The sequence below is a fragment of the Pseudochaenichthys georgianus genome, chromosome 4, assembly GCF_902827115.2.
Source record: "Pseudochaenichthys georgianus chromosome 4, fPseGeo1.2, whole genome shotgun sequence".
Lineage (NCBI taxonomy): Eukaryota > Metazoa > Chordata > Actinopteri > Perciformes > Channichthyidae > Pseudochaenichthys > Pseudochaenichthys georgianus.
The window spans coordinates 10,025,638-10,043,299 of record NC_047506.1 but is presented as its reverse complement, the minus strand read 5'-3'; the positions used below and the strand labels follow the sequence as shown (position 1 = coordinate 10,043,299).

At 39.5% G+C, this 17,662-nt stretch overlaps 3 protein-coding genes across 4 annotated transcripts in view; 2 read left to right on the top strand and 1 right to left on the bottom strand.

The window, feature by feature from the left end:
* suco (SUN domain containing ossification factor) overlaps positions 1–5,885 on the bottom strand; it is a 41,043-nt gene extending 35,158 nt beyond the window's left edge. Inside the window, 1 exon segment of the mRNA XM_034080671.2 lies at positions 5,623–5,885. Coding sequence (XP_033936562.1) covers positions 5,623–5,675 — 53 coding nt within the window. The 5' untranslated portion in view covers positions 5,676–5,885.
* Positions 5,886–7,106: 1,221 nt separating this feature from the next.
* On the top strand, positions 7,107–11,504 carry tmed5 (transmembrane p24 trafficking protein 5). The gene is made up of 4 exons (XM_034080675.2): positions 7,107–7,430; positions 8,092–8,189; positions 8,273–8,453; positions 9,584–11,504. Exons 1-4 carry the CDS (start codon positions 7,242–7,244, stop codon positions 9,800–9,802), a joined length of 687 nt encoding a protein of 228 aa, XP_033936566.1. The 5' UTR covers positions 7,107–7,241; the 3' UTR covers positions 9,803–11,504.
* A 1,709-nt stretch (positions 11,505–13,213) lies between these two features.
* Positions 13,214–16,624, top strand: pigc (phosphatidylinositol glycan anchor biosynthesis, class C). 2 transcript variants are annotated; one of them, XM_034080672.1, is made up of 3 exons: positions 13,214–13,313; positions 14,164–14,395; positions 14,899–16,624. In XM_034080672.1, the coding sequence occupies exons 2-3, from the start codon at positions 14,168–14,170 to the stop codon at positions 15,553–15,555; spliced, it is 885 nt and encodes a 294-aa protein (XP_033936563.1). In that variant the 5' UTR covers positions 13,214–13,313; positions 14,164–14,167; the 3' UTR covers positions 15,556–16,624. The 2 variants fall into 2 exon arrangements, with proteins under 2 accessions (XP_033936563.1, XP_033936565.1); XM_034080674.2 differs by having other exon boundaries at positions 13,248–13,334.
* The last annotated feature ends 1,038 nt before the right edge of the window (positions 16,625–17,662 follow it).

Genomic DNA, 17,662 nt, shown 5'->3' with positions numbered 1-17,662 from the left:
AACAATGGTGGGCTCTGAAGTGCCAGTCCGGCTCAGTCTCCTCACATAAAACCAGAGCTGCCCGGCTTCAGGGCTGAACTCGGCTACAACACCAGAAAGGTGGACTCACTTACTGAGCCTCCAGTTTCTAAGCCAACTTTAAAGAAAAGGGAAGGTTTATGTCACCACATGTCCAGTCACAGATTTACAAGGTGGATTGGAGTTGTTTTAACTTGAGGATTTTGTTGCAAGCTAAATAGTATAGACTTATTTATTATGATTTTGATGAATCAATGTATTTGGATGGGCTACACAATTTGGAAAATATAATAATATAGTTTAGATTATTTTGGCTGATATCGTGATATTAATTGCGCTGTTGGGGCGATTGATCGTTAAAGAGGATCTGTAGGAAACAAATTGGTTTTATGACGTCTGTAGTAAACTATTTGGGGGCCGGGATATTTCCGCCACTCCGCAAAACTTCATTCAAAAAGGGATTTTAACTAAATCAATTAAATAACAAGCCTGAGCCAAGCAAATATTTGATAACAATGTTCTGCTTACTCTGAAAAGCAAACGGAGAGTGAATAAACTTAAAGAATGGATAACAAAGAGCTATGTCTTGGAATGAAATACATGCGCCTGGTTTTTCTTGCTCAAGAGAATGATTGTTATTTTTGACAAATGTCATGTTTGACAAATGTTATGTTTGTCCTAACAGATAACCCTCGTCACTTGTTTGCTTTCGAAACGATTTTTTGCAAGTTGGTCAATGCTTTAATTTACCATGTTGAAAAGGAGTACTTTAGATGCAATTCAGGTGAGTTCAGATATGCTAGATCTTTGCTCAGAAAGTGTGTCAAGAAAGGCTAAGGACAGACAGCAATCAGAGAACATCTTAGTAACAAACAGCAGACTCCGAGCTATTCACTGTATCAATTAACCCCATTGTTAATCGATTTATTTTACATGATGAGATCATTTCAACTGCAATATAAAGCAATGAGTTTGTAAAACACACATTGGGTCCAACTTGAACATGCATGTCTTATCTGTATTCCGTTTGTCCATATGCACACGACTGGCATAGCGTGACAGACTGTAGAGTATGTAGAGGCTTATGAATAAGTTATTATCAAAGAAGTTTATACATCTGCAACTCATTAAGAATTAACACCAACAACGTTCTTCAGACTACATAAATGACGGCAATGTAGGGCTGCTCAATTAATCGTATTTTAATCGCAATTATGGCTTGCAACGATTACGAAAACAACGTAATCGAAATAAAACGATTATCTTTTATTACTTTTTTTGTATTGGTTTTTCAGTTGAATTATACTTAAAGTTAAGGGTAATCAACTGTTAAAAACATATTGTTCACATTTTATTTCTCCAATAAATTGATGTTTTCAAAGTAAATGGATAATCGTTTTTTAATAATCGTGATATCAATTATTGACCAAAATAATCGAGATTATGATTTTTGCCATAATCGAGCAGCCCTACGGCAATGTATCTCAATACCCTTAGGTTGGGTTGGATCACTGTTTTGACCAACCGACCATGACTCAACATTTGGTCAGAATATACAAAACATGCCATTCAAATGGGTGAAATTGGGTAAAAACTAGGAAAATACAAGAAGTATGCATCTTCAGAAACTCAAGAATACTCCCTAGATCAGAATGCACTCGCAAGGAACCCAGTAGGACAATACAGCAACGAAGAAGTGGCCTCGTGAAGACGGGGAGAGAAAAAACAACCACGTGTGGTCGACACACATGCTGCACATCACAGCAGCCATACAGTAACAAAAGATAATAAAGTTACAACAAGGCAGCGGGTTATAAGCTTCAGAACAGGGCTTTAGTAAGCAACATTGCCGCTAACCAATGCAGCCTTTGTTATCTTCCATTTCACCTTCATGTTCTAACCCCCCTCGTCTTTCATGGCATGAACAGCCACAAACACAGAGCCTTCTCTTTCTCTGTCAGTTTCCTATGTAACCAGTACAGGTGCTGGGGGTGTCTACTGGGAGGGAAATACAAGTAGGATTATCCGTGATCAGTGACAACAGTCTCCACGGTCACTTGCCCACATGGCGGATCTACTTATGCAACAACTGCCCCAAAAAAGGGAACCGTTACAATGTGGTCAGTACAAATAGTTCTTTTAACAAGAGGGTTTTTAAGCTATAACCTTACTTTTTTTAGTACACGGTTAAGATGGAGAGAGAAGTGTTGTTCAACATCTGCCTACACATACAACGTCAAGGGTGTGAGTGACTGTGTGTTTGTGTAGGGAAGAGGAATATATCTGAAGCTATATTTGAAAAACTCCATTAGCCGGCTAAATCATTGTTGGACATATTGGTTGTGTGCTGGAAAACCTCATTGCTCAAGAGCTGGAGCAGTGAACTCACTGATCACTGATCTAGTGACAAAGGGAATGTGAAAGCCCCTATAGAGCGCCTCATCCTATAGATGACCTAGGAAAGGAAACAGGTTAGGCCAGATAAACCCTATGGTGTTCTGTTCCTGGGATGCTGGTCAAACAGACATCACAAACAAGCGAAACACACGGCAGTACCTGAGAGCAACTGTAACCGCCTCTGTGCAATTACATTATGGATTAATCACATTTAACAGCACTGGTTGGACAACTTAATTTGAACTGCACAATCTCAAGACAAGCTTTGCTAATTTTGTTTTACTTATTAGAATATTACACAACATCTCCAGTTAGACACTTGGCTAGGAAGTTGGCTCATGAGTGTGAACACATCGGTTAATACCAAGTCACTCTAAATGGCTGTGACACTAATACGCCGAGAAGATACGGGGACAGAATGGGATTATGACAGGACTTGAGCTATTTCTCTTGAGCATGCTCCTGTGCAAAAGCATTGATCACAATCCAACTGTTCAGGAAATAAAATGTAATTGAAGTCAATGGCAATAATTTAGTCAAAACATGTTGGTTGTCAACTTATTGATACAATCAGTGTGTCTTTTTCAGACCTCAAACATATACCTTGGAGTCTGTTAAATATAAGCAAATAGCCATTGAGTTATATTCTTACTTGACTAATTGCCCTATCCTTGAAGAGCACCTGATCATTTACATCAACACCACATTTTTGACACAGTACAGCAGCCGCACACAATTTCATCTTGTTTATTTGTTGCCTCTTGGTATACACCAGAAAGAAGAAGAAGAAAGATGGAAACCGTTTCAAAGAAATGTCCAAAATGTGTTACTACAGACACAAATGCACAAACACCACACTCAGCTGAAGTCTAGGCACTCAAGTTAAAGTCTACATGGGGAGAAAATATGTATGTTGTGAACTATCATTACTGACAATTAAAATGGCTAGAAATATGCACCCTCACACAAACTCCCAAGTTCACAAGCACACTTTCTCCAGTGTTGCTGATGTCAACAGCCTAAACTAGCATACCCTAAGCTTATTAAGACCTGACAGTTGCTGACTGGCAGCATGAGACACACAGGATATGTTCTGCTGTGCATATCTGACACTACAGATGAAAGATCTCTAGATGAGCAGATACATCAGTCTCACAGTGATAAACAGAGAACAAGACTTCACGCAACAGCCTTTTACGACCAGCCTCCCGATAGAGAGCCCCTTTCTGCCTAAAGAGACTGCTGCCGTGGTAACCTTTGGATTACAGAAAGGAGTGCATTCCCTGTTCCTACTGGGATGTGTGAGAGCTGGCACAGAGGAGTGAGAAGCCGACAGCAGCACGATAAAAAGGGTTTGCATCACTAATGAAGTCTGTGCGTGTGGTTGCATGGTCATTAGCTGGTGGGAAAGTGAAAAAGTGCACCAAGGTGAAAGCAGGCAAACACCTTATATGCAATCAAATAAAGCTGTTCCAAGGGATGATGTCTCATTTGTCCATTTAATTTTTAGTTAAATTATCCTTTGGACACATCCTTTGGCAGGAGAGCAAAACTTTGTTCTGACGTAACTGTGTTTTTTATTTTCTCTACTTGTTTTCCTGCCATGAATATGAAACAGTACACAACATCTGCTTTCTTTTTGTCGCTGCTTTTAATTGAACTATTCATATCTTAGACTGCACTGTAACTTTTATCCATGTATTTTTTCTTTTAATGTTTATTTTATTAGCTTTTCTTTTTAATGACTGATTTTAAATGCCATTTTCTTAATGTCTTTCATTTTTTGTAAAGCACTTTGAATTGCCTTGTGTTGAAAAGTGCTATATAAATAAACTTGCCTTGCCTTGAGCTATGCCTGATCTCTTTCGGAAATAAATCGTATTTTGTTCTGGGATTTGGAGTATTTACCATTGTCTGACTCAGTGAGCTAGTACTTTTTCCTGTTTATCTTTAGTTATGCTCAATAAAACATGAGCATTAAAATATGTTTGAGGATACGATCATTACTGTTTAGTCTCCCAAAAAACAAAATCATCTCATTGTCAGTAAAAGTGACAGTGAGTGGTCATCATAAAGAAATGACCAGTAGAGAAAGACACAACAGTCAGCAGGCCACGTTGCTGTCACCGATCTTGTTAAAGGTGGCATGTTGTCGGACCAGGTAATCCTATTATTCTAAACCCTGCATATTGTTACCTGCGCCATGAGTCTGAGATTTAAAAAAGTCGTGACACAGTTCATCTACCAGATGTCACATCTTACTGCATGTACAGTTAAGAGGAAGTACACCCATAATGCAACTTATTTACATTGTAGAAGGCACCAATGGATATGTTAAATCTGTTGATTTTTAAGTAATAATATTACACTGAGGTTTTCACTATACTGTTGAGTCTTGTTTTGGATCCTGTAATGTGTGACATTCATTGGTTAATTGAAAGAAACGTGTTTAATACCACTCATTATTTCTTTTTAAAACGTTCATTAATAATAACTAATATTTGGATTTGTTTTCACAAATGCTGATAAATGCTTGTTTTCTTATTCATACAATAATATATTAAATAATTCTGATTTCAACTAGGTGTCGTAGACTGGCTACCCAATCTTTTAACATCATTTTAGCCTCGTCTTGCTGATGATTTGAAACCATTTTCCAGATAATTACCTCGAGTAAAACATTACTAATTGAGGAACAATTCAAGGTTGAAAGCATAAACTGCAGGGAAATAACTTTTTTTTTTATTTGAACTGATATGAAAAAATGGCATACACACAGCTTGTTCCTTTTACATATTTTTGGTCAACAATAACGTTACCAGCCTTCAGATAAGTAACGCTTTCTATCAAAGCCCATGTTCAGTGGTTCGGGTTAGCTAGCCATGTTGCCATTTCACAGCTGGCTAGTTAACCTACTTAAACCTATTGAAACAACACACATAAACCAGTCATGTCAAGCACCGACAAAACCCATGCGAAGGTTAAAAGGCAACTGTCCATCACAGCCACCCTGTAACTAGCTGAGTGTTAGCTGTGTAGCAGAGGAGACTCATGCCCCTCAACATTGATGACTGAATCATATTATGCGGCAAAACACTCGTTCAGAGCGACGTGACGGACAGGAATATAATCACAAAACATGGTTCAATTGTTGATACAACTGTCATGTCTTAACTAATGTCAATGTAGATGTCGGACTTAGCTTACCAGCACAGGAGAGCTACAATGAGGCACACCAACAAAACGCGCACCCTCTTCATTATCTTCCCGCGGGGACCAACATCCTCGCTCTTTGAGGTTTTGTCTTATCTCTCTCGTCTACACAATAAACCAAAGACAAGCTGTTTTTGTTGGCTGGGGCCCTGTGTTAATTAGAAAGGCGTAAACGACTGTCTTCTGTGGCTAAAACGCTCACTAGAGGTATGCTAATTGTCATTGTGCGGACCAGTTGTCCGCTTCTTTTTCAGCTTGCGACTGCTGTAAATGGGTCGCTGTTCGTCGGTAAATTCAACCCCTGCTCCACGTCCGACCAATCAAATCAGAGCTCAGAATATGTCAACCAATCACAGAGCACGTAGCAACATCGTGGTTTCAACAACACACCCCCTGGACTGATGATGAGAAAGTGACTGTGCCGGACGTGTCATCGATATCTTGATAAACAAATCACTAATGCATGCAATATTTTTCAGTTATTGCTCAATCTTCTGATGTCAAACTTTGCAATAAGTGACTAATGCTGATACCTGTGTTGTTTGTAAGGGCAATGTATATGCAACTAGTCCAAATCACTTGATGAGGTGTGTGAGGAGGAATCTGTACACTGTGTACTTTTTGCCTCATAGCCTTAAAAACGTCATACCTCAAAACATCCTGAAAGGGATTAAAACAAATATATAGCCATTTGTTATTTGAGCTCAACGCTCACTGAAATAAACCTTAACATTATTGTTCAATCTGTATTGAGTATTTCTCATATAAACATGTATCAGTATATTTTAACCTTCTAGTTTTCAGTTTCAGTGTTGTTGCTTTTATGTTGACCATATCCATGTGCCATTCAGGTGAAGGGTGGAAAGAGGGATATTTTTTAAAGTTCAACAAAAATATTATTCGCCCCTCCATTCTTCGAAATAACCCCTCCTCCATTTCCCATATGTCTCCCACAACATGATTTGCATTGGAGAAATGTCATAATATGTGGATAATAGAGATAAACATGAGTACCGTTTTTGTTTACTAATGTACAAATGCTCCATGTCCAGTATCACATATGTACCAGATGTATGTTGATGCTGATGTTTTTTTGGTATAGCCTACTTAATTTAAAAATGTTTATCAAAATGTAATCACACATTTATATTTAAAGCCAATCCTCTAACTTTTTAAAATGTATTACTTGTATTGGCAAACTGTAGCTAAAACATAGGATCTAATTTATGTTATTTTATTCCATCGTTTTATCAATTTACCCCACATGGCATAGATAAACTACGTATCCCAGAGTGCAACTTGAGAAGAGCCCTAAACATCTGCCTGCAATTTTGTTGTTGTATCTAATTTAGATCTAGTGATGACAAATAATCGAATCCAAAGTAAACCCAATAAAACAGAGAATGAATCCGTTATTGTTTGAAGTAAAACTAAATATATGTTTTTTATTTTTGATCAGGCAGGGTCCTTAGCGTTGCCCCGTCAATTGAGATCCAGAACATTTTATCTGAAGTTAGTTTGCGTTACTAGCCTCTCCTTCACTCACTCATCTTTTAAGATCCTGTAACAACTTTCTTCCCCTCTTTTGGACGTGTCGGCAGGCGGCCTTGGCTATGGAGGCAGGCCGGGTGATTGCGTGTGCCCTGTCCGTGTTTGTCGCTCTGTTTTCGGACAGGTTTGTGCTGGTGGCTTCCTTCTCTCAGTCTCTGGACAGCGACTTCACTTTTACTCTAGCCGCCGGTCGCAAGGAGTGTTTCTTCCAGACTATGAAGAAAGATGCCTCACTGGAAATTGAATACCAGGTGATATAAACTCTCTTAATTACAATTATACTGTAATACATTGTAACGTAAGCGGAGCAAACCACCTATTTATGTCTGGATTGTGCCAATTCAATGATAACCCCTGAGCCTGAGTCAACATTGACATAACATTACACTTTTAATAATCACTTTTAATATGGTACTGTTATCGTTTCCTGCATGTTTTGGGCCTCATTTACAGGTTTCATTAATGCAAACCACTTATAAATGACCATATAATAGATATGAGAAAGAGAGCCAACAGGTTATGTAATATGTAGCTCACTCCCAGCTATGTTCATTTGGCTGGGAACCTGTTTTGTCTGTTAGTATATACAGTGTACTACACTGCATGAGTCTGACTCTCTGGTGGTTGTGGAAGTTAGGTGAGATCAGGGATTTTACATAAATTGCCTGTGGGAGACATGCCGAGCATTATACACGTCTTTTGTATTATCTACCCTGGAGCACAAGGTAGAATAAAGGGGGGCCTAGATAGAGAAACTAGTGCTCTCCACATTTAATATACTGATACTAAGATTCATTGATTGAAGTTAATAATAACCCACATATAATCTTTCAGTATTGTTTTTATGTCTCAGTTTTCAAAATGTACTCCGTCCCATTAACTTTCAAGTGTGATGTCCTACATTTTCCACAGGTTTTAGATGGAGCAGGTCTCGATGTAGATTTCTTAATTTCCTCTCCTTCTGGTCAAGTGCTGTTCAGTGACTACCACAAGTCCGATGGAGTACACACGTGAGTTACATAGGTGATCTTAGTAACATGCATGACTGACACAGACCCATGTGTAAGCTCTTACTACCTGTGTTTCCCTCCAGTGTTGAGACCGTGGATGGAGACTACATGTTCTGCTTCGACAACACATTCAGCTCTGTCTCCGAGAAGCTCATCTTCTTTGAGTTGATCCTGGACAACATGGAAACAGAAGAAGAACAAGACGACTGGAAGGCGTACGTCCAGGGAACCGACATACTGGACATGAAGCTGGAAGACATAATGGTGAGGGTGCAGAGATAGACCATGTGTTATGTATTAAATATTTAACTTGACATGCATATTCAAATAGATAATCGTACAAAAGGTTTGTTTGTGTTGAACCTCCTTAGCATGAATGGCACTAGTGAGAAGTTGATTCAAAGTGTTGTTTTATTCTTACCGGGTGTTTCAGACTTTGTCCCTCTCTTGTTTGCCATGATATTGTCACTGTGCCACCTATGCTCTAAAGATGACATAGGAGGTGCAAAGTGACCCAACAGGCGGTCAATAAAAGGGCATGCAGTCTAACATCTAAATGCTGAGGGTAGTTCCACCAAGCCGCACTGCACAGCAAGGTAAAATGTTTATCTTGATGACGGCTGCAGCTATTGTCAGATCACTGTGACTCTTTCTGTTAGTACCACCCTTTCCTGCAGTATTTCTGGCTGATCTACCAACCAAATAGAACACATGTCCATATCTGGTTGAGTAGACCTGCTTTCTAATGAATTTCCTGTAACTTGGTGTCCCATTGTTTTTTCTTTTGCTTTGCAAGTGGATAGCTACTAATGTCAAGCATCAACAAACCCTAAACTCAAAATCCCAAAGATGCCGATAAAAGCTACAAAAGTACTGAAGGTTGAACACCGTTAGAAAATAGCTTTGTCTGTAGTCTCTAGTACATGACTGCATCAGTAAGCTGTAGAGGAAACACATGTTGGCACAGCACTGCTAAAATCAGACCAAACTGGGCGCATGGAAAAACCCTTACACATGCAAAGTCACAAGGAGTGTCCCAAGAATAGACATTGTCATGAACCCTCACCTATTGGCTAAGGACAGCCAATTGTCTCAGCTTGCGCCACAAAAGCCTGCAACACCTCTTCAACAGGAACTGCCGTAATTTGTGTCAGAAGTCACATAAGCCTCACTCAAAGACAGGAAATGTATCCTCCAGCTGTGCAGGAAGTTGATTTCCCATATAATTAGGGAACATACCTAACTAATTAAAAGTTCCTATCGAGATCTGATTCTTATTTCAATCACTCTGCTTTGTAAATCTGTACATTTGTAAAGATTTTAGTGTCATGGAGAATTCATGTTGAAAGTCTTCAGATTCTGTCACCCTGACCTGTGTGTCTCCTCTCCTCCAGGACACCATCAACAACGTGAAGGCTCGGCTGGGCAAGAGTGTGCACATCCAGAACGTGCTGCGTGCGTTCGAGGCTCGCGACAGAAACATCCAGGAGAGTAACTTTGACAGGGTTAACTTCTGGTCCATCACAAACCTTGTTGTTATGATGATGATAGCGGCGACCCAGGTCTACCTTGTCCGCTCACTTTTTGAAGATAAAAGGAAAATCCGCACATAACACCACCCCGAACGAAAAGACAGACAGAGAAACTAATGCCCTCAGACACCTTTGGGATTTTTTTTCAACTGGTTTCCTACTTTTAACACAAGATGTCCTATGCACCCACACATACACAAACAGACATTTTGTCTTATTAATAACAAAGGGTTGTTGCCCTGGTCCACTGGAGTTTGGTGGCCAGGATTCGCTGGTTTGGAACAGGAACTTTTAACTGTCGACCCCTCTGCTTTGCAAACTCCTCCATGCTACAGAAAAAGTCTCTTTGTCTCTCTCTTTTAAACTTGTATATTGTTTTATAGTGTTCCTTAGTGGCTGTAATTCTTTCAAAAAGTGACAAGCACAGCATAACAAGCATGTTTATGATATGAATATTTTTTCTTACTGAGCCTAAAGTTAACAGGCCAATTGCAAAAAATGTCCTCTTTGCCTCGGACATATTTTTATATGCGATAGACTAGATGAAGAAATGATATAGTGGGAAGTACAATCAGTTAGACAGCAAGTCTTCTCTAGACAGATATTACTTTAAAAAAGATACTGTTACAGAGAAGCCTCAGTTGTTTGTGATTAGCTGAGTGTTTCTTCCTTTGCCTTGAACATTTCTGTTATATCTAGAAATTCAGACAGATTTTCCCTTTCATGCCAATACTGAAATTCAGACATGCTCTTTAGCAATCAAGGGGCCATGGATGAAGGGGCCATGGATGAAGGGGCCAAATCTCATTAAGACTTCTGCCCTCCTCTCATTTGCAATGATTAGTGGGCTTAATGGCAGCTAGCTCCACTCCTCCGCTGTGAAGCTCAGTGCTGCTGGTAGGTGTCTGCTTACAGCCACCGACTGTGTGGAGATGTGGAGTCTGCCTGTTTCTCTGGTGACTAAAGTCTATTTCTATCTTCCCGACACCTGGAAGGTCATTACCACTACTTTATCGGTGCACTGCTCAGTTAATTATGCACGGGCCACTTACTGTCTTGGCTACGTCAGCGTTCTTTTAAAAATATATCTGTGAATTATTTTGGATTTTTACAATTTATTAGCCACCATTACAAGCTATCTGATCATTGCACTGCCTCTGATGCCACAGAACAACTTGTGTTTTGTATTCATATTATTTAGAGCATTATCTGTGGGCCCCAAAGTGTGTTTTTACAATAATGGGGGGCCAATCAGAAACCGGTCCACAACGTGTTCTGATGTGTGAGTGAAGGAAGCAGCTCTCGAGATGTGCCGGTCATTGGTTAAAAGAAGAATGAAGTATTAAGACACTGCTGTGGATTTTCAAAATGGTTGCTGAGAGAATTTGTTTTATTGTTAATGCTGAGCTTCACAGGTGAAACTTGGTAACCCACTACCCTCCTGGAAGCTTCATGTTGCCATCTTCTGATTTAACCTGAGCTGTAAGATAAAGAACACAGTGAGTTCATGCCTAGTTCAACAGCCTTAAGTTGAAGATAAGACAGTTTTTACACAGTTTTGCCGTACATGTTGTTTCTCCCTGCGATAACAAATGTGATGCCTTTTGAGTGTAAGAGAATAATCATCCTATGCCTTTGTTTAAGTGCGTTCAACCATTCATTGTTATTCTGCCCGCCATTATCTCACTGTGGTTTGCAGTTTTTATTTTAAAAGTATGTAGTGTTGGATTTTAATGTGCTTCCGAGTTCTACAAAAATAAAGAAAACAAATATGTGTATGTTACTGAGTAGAAGAGTGTCAAAGTTTCTGGTTCAACTTTAGAACGGAGTATTTTTTTACTACCCCGAAGGAGAGGTGGAGTTGGAGGGAATGTGACGTTAAAAAATATATTTATTCAACTTGTGTCCTGTAGTTGTAAATGTGTATAAATTAAACAAATAAAACAGTCATACCTTTTTCTGAGTCCTGTGTTCCACTATGTTTAAACATGTTGGTTATTGTAACGTTCGAGACATCCTATGAAACTTTTGTGTAGATACCTGGAGCTGGAGCTTCTTCAGCATACAGCAGTTCAGACGAAGTGGAAGTGACCAAATTATTTAGCTTTGGCACATTTTGGTTTCGTTTTGCGCATCTCGAGGTGCAGAGCTCTGATGATGAGACACTCCTTCAGTGCAGAGACCGAGCCCCCCGCCATGCACAGCGGACGCAGCCTAGGAGCACTGAAAAAAGAGAAAGTGGTTTGGGGCATGTTTTCCTAACAATTTTACACTTTGATTCAAATACAGGCACTTACTGGCCTATCAGACGCTGTGATGACCCAATTCTTCTGGAAACCTGGTCTCCCTTTACACATGATATCATCAACTAAAATCAACGATGGGTGATATGTAAGAGACAACGAAGCATCAGTTAACATCTGTAAGAAAATGTAGGCTAAGCCGTTGTAAGAAATGTGCTTGTTCTATCTTCTAAATTGAAATGCAAGGTTAAAATTAGGTTCCCAACCATGGTTTCTTTCAGTAGGAAGAATTTACCATGGTGCTTGGTGTTTGTGGCTGCTTTGACTCCGACCTGTGAGGTTTACAGGCGGCCTGAATTGTCACAAAGGAGACAGAGGCCTTGGGTGGCCTTTCCACTGAGTTGCTCCTGTTTGAAAGAATATAGATGAGGGTTATCGAAGAGTACCACACTCAATATGACACCAACCTTCAGTGACATGTGAACAAGTTATACATTACATTTTTGCAGACTTCAGGGTCTGTTGGTCAGAGAAGGGGCCACGAATATCCAACACCGCCACCTTGTCAAAGAAAAACAAAAGGAGGACATTTTTGGTATGCAAAGTGAGGATGGTCAACTTCCTAGGGCACAGTCAAATGACCTGCCTCATGAAAAACACTGGATCAGATATACACTCCATTTAGAAAAGATAAGATTGGCACCATGAAGACCTAGGGAGGATTTTAGCAGTGTTTAACAACCAGTCATTACATGTGTGTTTTAGCAGGGCTCCCTGAGGTTGTAGTATTGTGTTTTAAACTTTTCCCATAGAATTTGCTTGCAAACTTGTGCAAAAAAAAGTCTTGATTATTTTTGTTGTTTTATGTTTGTGTTTTAGGAGGCATCATTATATTGTTTTATCATACTTGATTTCATTTGTCTGTTTCCGCGAAATAAATACACGTATTTTTATTTATTTTCATGTCAAAACAAATAAACAAAGTGTAAAAAATATGAAGTTGTTTATTTTTCTATTGTGTATAATAGATATACTCTAAATACATATATCTTAAACTATTGATATGTATATATTCACTGTTTTGTTTATCTTCTACAGTGGATATGTATAACTTTACTGTTAATTTTCTATTTTATTTATTTTGCATTAGGATCAATAAAATATATCTAATCTAATTAAATCTAAATCATCAGTACATTTTACAGATGCTGTTGTGTTTTCTCTGACCATCCACCCACAGGGGGCGTCTCTGGCTGAGAGCTCTCATAAAGTGCTCACTGCTCACTTATCTTCCGGCTTTGTGACAGGATGAGATTGTAGCGTCAGCGCTGAACAGAATCCCAGCTCAAGTAGGTGGAAAACCTTTAGAGGTGTGTGTGGAGACTGTTAAACTCAATCATCAATATATTCGTGTTCATAAACACACATGTACGTCTGGTATATGTGTGCTTTTATTATCGTGCTACAGCCGGAAGTACCGATAGTTTCATGCTAGCAGCAGAGCAGCACTGGTTGCCAGTGAAAAGTTAAAACCCTGTTATCATCCCATTCTTAATTAAATCAATACATTAGATACAGAAATTACATGACACATAACTCATTAGCTTACAAGCCAACATTTGAAAAAAAACCTTTGATTAATCTGTTAAACGTTGACGTCCACCTGCTACAATGAGCAATAATTCCCTTGTAAAATAGTACATATTCCTGACCTTATCATCATAACGCACAAGACGCACTCAAAAGATCCAGTGTGTAGGATTCTGTAGCATCTAATCTACTAGATTCCTTCATTTAAATCTTGATTTGTTTGACCACAAATGAAAACCTTTATTTACGTCTTTATTATTTAGGCATTTCAAATGTAGTTTAATTGTTTAGCAGATCCAGAGAGATCCAGACTCCCTTTTGTCTATTCTTTACTATCCATACATGTTCTTTTATTAAAATACTTTATTATTATGGAATAATTACTGTATTTGCTGTTTATAATGAAAACTGGAAAATGTATACCACATTTAATACATATATTGATTTGTATTCTTTCTCAATATATTCACAATAACAACGATACTTAGTTTCAGGTGATTGCGCAATAATGAAAGCATAATAATATGTGTCATATTAAGAGGATATTGAGCTGGGGATATGTACAATTATTGCTCATAAATGTGACTGTGTTTATGTGTGTGTGATCAGGGTGATGGGGCCTGACGGAGCCCCGGGTCCAGCTGTGCCCTGGAGGAAGGTGCTGTGGGAGCGGCAGCCGTTCCCTGACAACTATGTGGACCAGCGTTTCCTGGAGGAACTACGCAGGAATGAGGGCATCCGACAGTACCGATACTGGACTGTGGTGAAAGAGGCAGGCTTTGTTGGAGAGCAGCTGTCCTGTGTGGCCATTTTTATCACCCTCTGGCTCTACATGGAGCAGGTAAAGCTTTAGAAAACAGTCTCGTAGAACACACTGTGCCTTAAGGGATAGTTCAGATTTTGGAGTGGAGTTGTATAAGGTACAAAGTCATAGTCACTGTTTTACCTAACGTAGATGGCGGCCGGCAAGAAACAGGCAGCTGTGCCGGCACGGGGAGCTAAGCAAAGTACTGCTGTGGACACGGGCAGCAGCAACATGTATTTAAGGCACGAAAGAAAGAAATAAGTTGAAGTGTACAATATATTTTGAATATTTTCAAAGCTTTACCTTGCTGACAGACAGCCCTTTCAGATGGGGACCTGAATGTTGAGACTGTTGTGTTTTAAAGAGTAAGTTTGAATTTCCAAAGTCACACAATAACACAAACAAATATTGCGACAAACCTTTATGGATGGATATCTACTGTAGGTAATATAACTCCTCTTAAAAAAACTGAACTATCACCTTCCTGAATAAATAAATAAATACAATAATTATACATTTATGTTGTGCTTTCCTCCCAGGGTCAGCTGTCCCCTGAGAGGCTGTTATGGAGCAGCCTTATCTGCGCTCTCCTGGGTTACGGACTGCACCAAGCCCTGCCGTCTCAAGTGCAGTCGGGCTGTGAGCCGCGGACCCGTCTAGCTGACTTACAGAGTGCCACTATTTTTCTTTCCTTTACCTTTGGCTTCTCGCCAGTTCTGAAGACACTAACAGAGTCTGTGAGTACCGACACAGTGTACGCCATGTCTGCCATGATGCTGCTTGCCCACCTGGTGTCGTTCCCTTACGCCCAGCCCTCCCCCCCAGGCAGCCTCTCCCTGAATGCAGCCCTGTTTGCCTCTGTGTGTTTGGCCTCGAGGTTACCTGGGGCTCTGCACACCTTCGCCATGCTCAGCTGTGCCCTGCTGGTGTTTGCCCTGTGGCCCTGCCTGCTTCAGAGGCTCAGGGAGAAAGCCCCGAGCCACTTCACAGGGGTGTGTGTCGGAGTGTGTTTCACGGGAGTGGGTGGTCTGGGGTCCCAGTGGCCAGGGGGGGCTGTGCTCTTAGCCCTGACCTTAGGGAGCGTTACATTACTCTGCCCCCTGCTGCTAGTCAGATTGCAGAGGCACAAGGACAACATCCAAGGACCCTGGGATGAGGCTGAGATTCAAGAGGATCTCAGTCACTTCCTTCACTAATGGACAGAGCAGAGATAAGCACACAGGTGTATAGCTGACATTTAAAGCTGCAATACAACTGAGAATTGTATATGGGTAACTGTCAGTCTGCAGTATTATGCTGCTGCTTTCAACTGACAAATGTTAACTTTGGTCCACATCTGACAGCCATTACAACTTTTTATACTCTTACAGTGAAAACTAAGATGTTTTTAATGCTGCTACTGTCTTTAAAGTGTTGATCACAGACATGTAATGGAAGATATCAACTGACATGCAATGGTAACTTACATTACTGGATATTCCCGTTTTGCTTGCAGCAATTTAATACAAGTGATATTTTAATATATGTGGGGGATGTTTCTATGTTTTTATAGATTGTGTACAGTTTGATGTTGTTAATAAATGGACAGATCCAAAGTGTTTAACCCAGGGAATTGCAAAATATGTTACAATGAAATATTTGAAGTTAAAATGAAGGGCAATACAGAAAGTTTAACCCTGTGTGAGTTCTTTTAATACAGTTCTAAGGAATTATCAGAAGTTTATTTTACATGGACAGCAGGTTACAAATGTTGATCTAGAGCTGAAAGAAATAATCTATTAGTCGATAAATGGGAGAAAAAAGTATTTTCATTACCGATTGTTTTAGTAATTCTTCGTGCACAAATATTGATACACTGCCATTATTCTCTAATTACAGCCTCAACTGAGATGATTTATTGCCCTTCTTTGTCATAAAACAAGGATTTATGTATATATCGGGAATATATAAGACATTAAAAGATGTCATGTTTGGCTCTGTGACTGTGATGGTCATATCATAGATTAAATGAATGAATTTGATTAATTGAAAAAAAAGATTGCCAGATTATTCCATAAGGAAAAATGTCAATTCACAGCCCTAATGAAATGCAAGCCTTAAATATATTTTCAGTTTTGTAATGTTTTCCAGTTTTTTCTTCCAAATGTGAGTAACAAAAAATGTCTTCTATTTCCGGTCACACCCCGCAGTGACGTCACGTGCCGGTTAATGAAAACCACCTGTTGCATTTTTCGTGCTGCTTTACAATACAAACCTCAGCCCACAGAGAGCAGTAGTCCTCTTCTTTGACACACTAACTATTTAATTTAGAAGAATAGTAACACGTTTCACCTCCATGTCGCTAACTTATTGTGTTATTTTTGATCAACATCCAATGTGAAGAAGACTGGAACTGTCGTAACCTTATTTTTGTTTTTGTTTGAATATCACCTAACGTTAGGTTACAAGACAAAACGCTATCTTTTTCTTTTGATTATGGCTTTCCTTTACACAACATAAAAACTCACTACAAATACAAATAATTGTTAAGGTTACTATTTGTGAAACAATGTCATGAGTGACGAGTACAGTTTGATACTATGAATGGAGCTTTACATGCAGTAAAACAGTATGTGTGATGGACGCTAGGTGTCATACCTTCGCCTCTCCTCTCCCCGGCTTGTTTTGAAATGTTACAGCGGGCCTTGCTCTGGCGTTTGCCCGCTGTGGTGGCGCCATTTATCCGCAGATGAAGCCCCGCTTTGACACACAGTTCAGCCGCGCTGCCGGTGACTCTGCGTCCTCCCTTCCCCTCAGAGAACCGCACTTCCACAAACAAGCAAAGGAAACTTTTGTAGGTTCCTTTGGAAGTGCGTCGTAGTAACCACGCGTCACAGTCCAGGTTTGCCAGAATACATTTGTGGGTATATGTAGATAATGAGTTCTAAAGTTTTGATTTGATAAGGTTTTATTTACATTGATTGGAGGCAAAATGGATATTGGTAATAAGACACCAAAATCAATTCAATGTCAGGGGCCACTGTATAATAAGGCAAAACTACCACTATTACATCTTGAATAGGCGCTTTGGACACTAAACAAGAAACATATCTTTGGTAGGCTAGCTCAGATTACATTTCTTATCCCACAGAGAAATTATTTTTGGTCCAGACATAAGGAAACAATGAAGTCCAAAATAAAAAACAATAGAATTAGGCTACTTTAAAACACATTCATACTCATAATAAAACACATTCGATCCCATTGAGACTGAGACAGAATACACAATAAGGACAAATAAAATCCCCATCCAATATAAAGAAA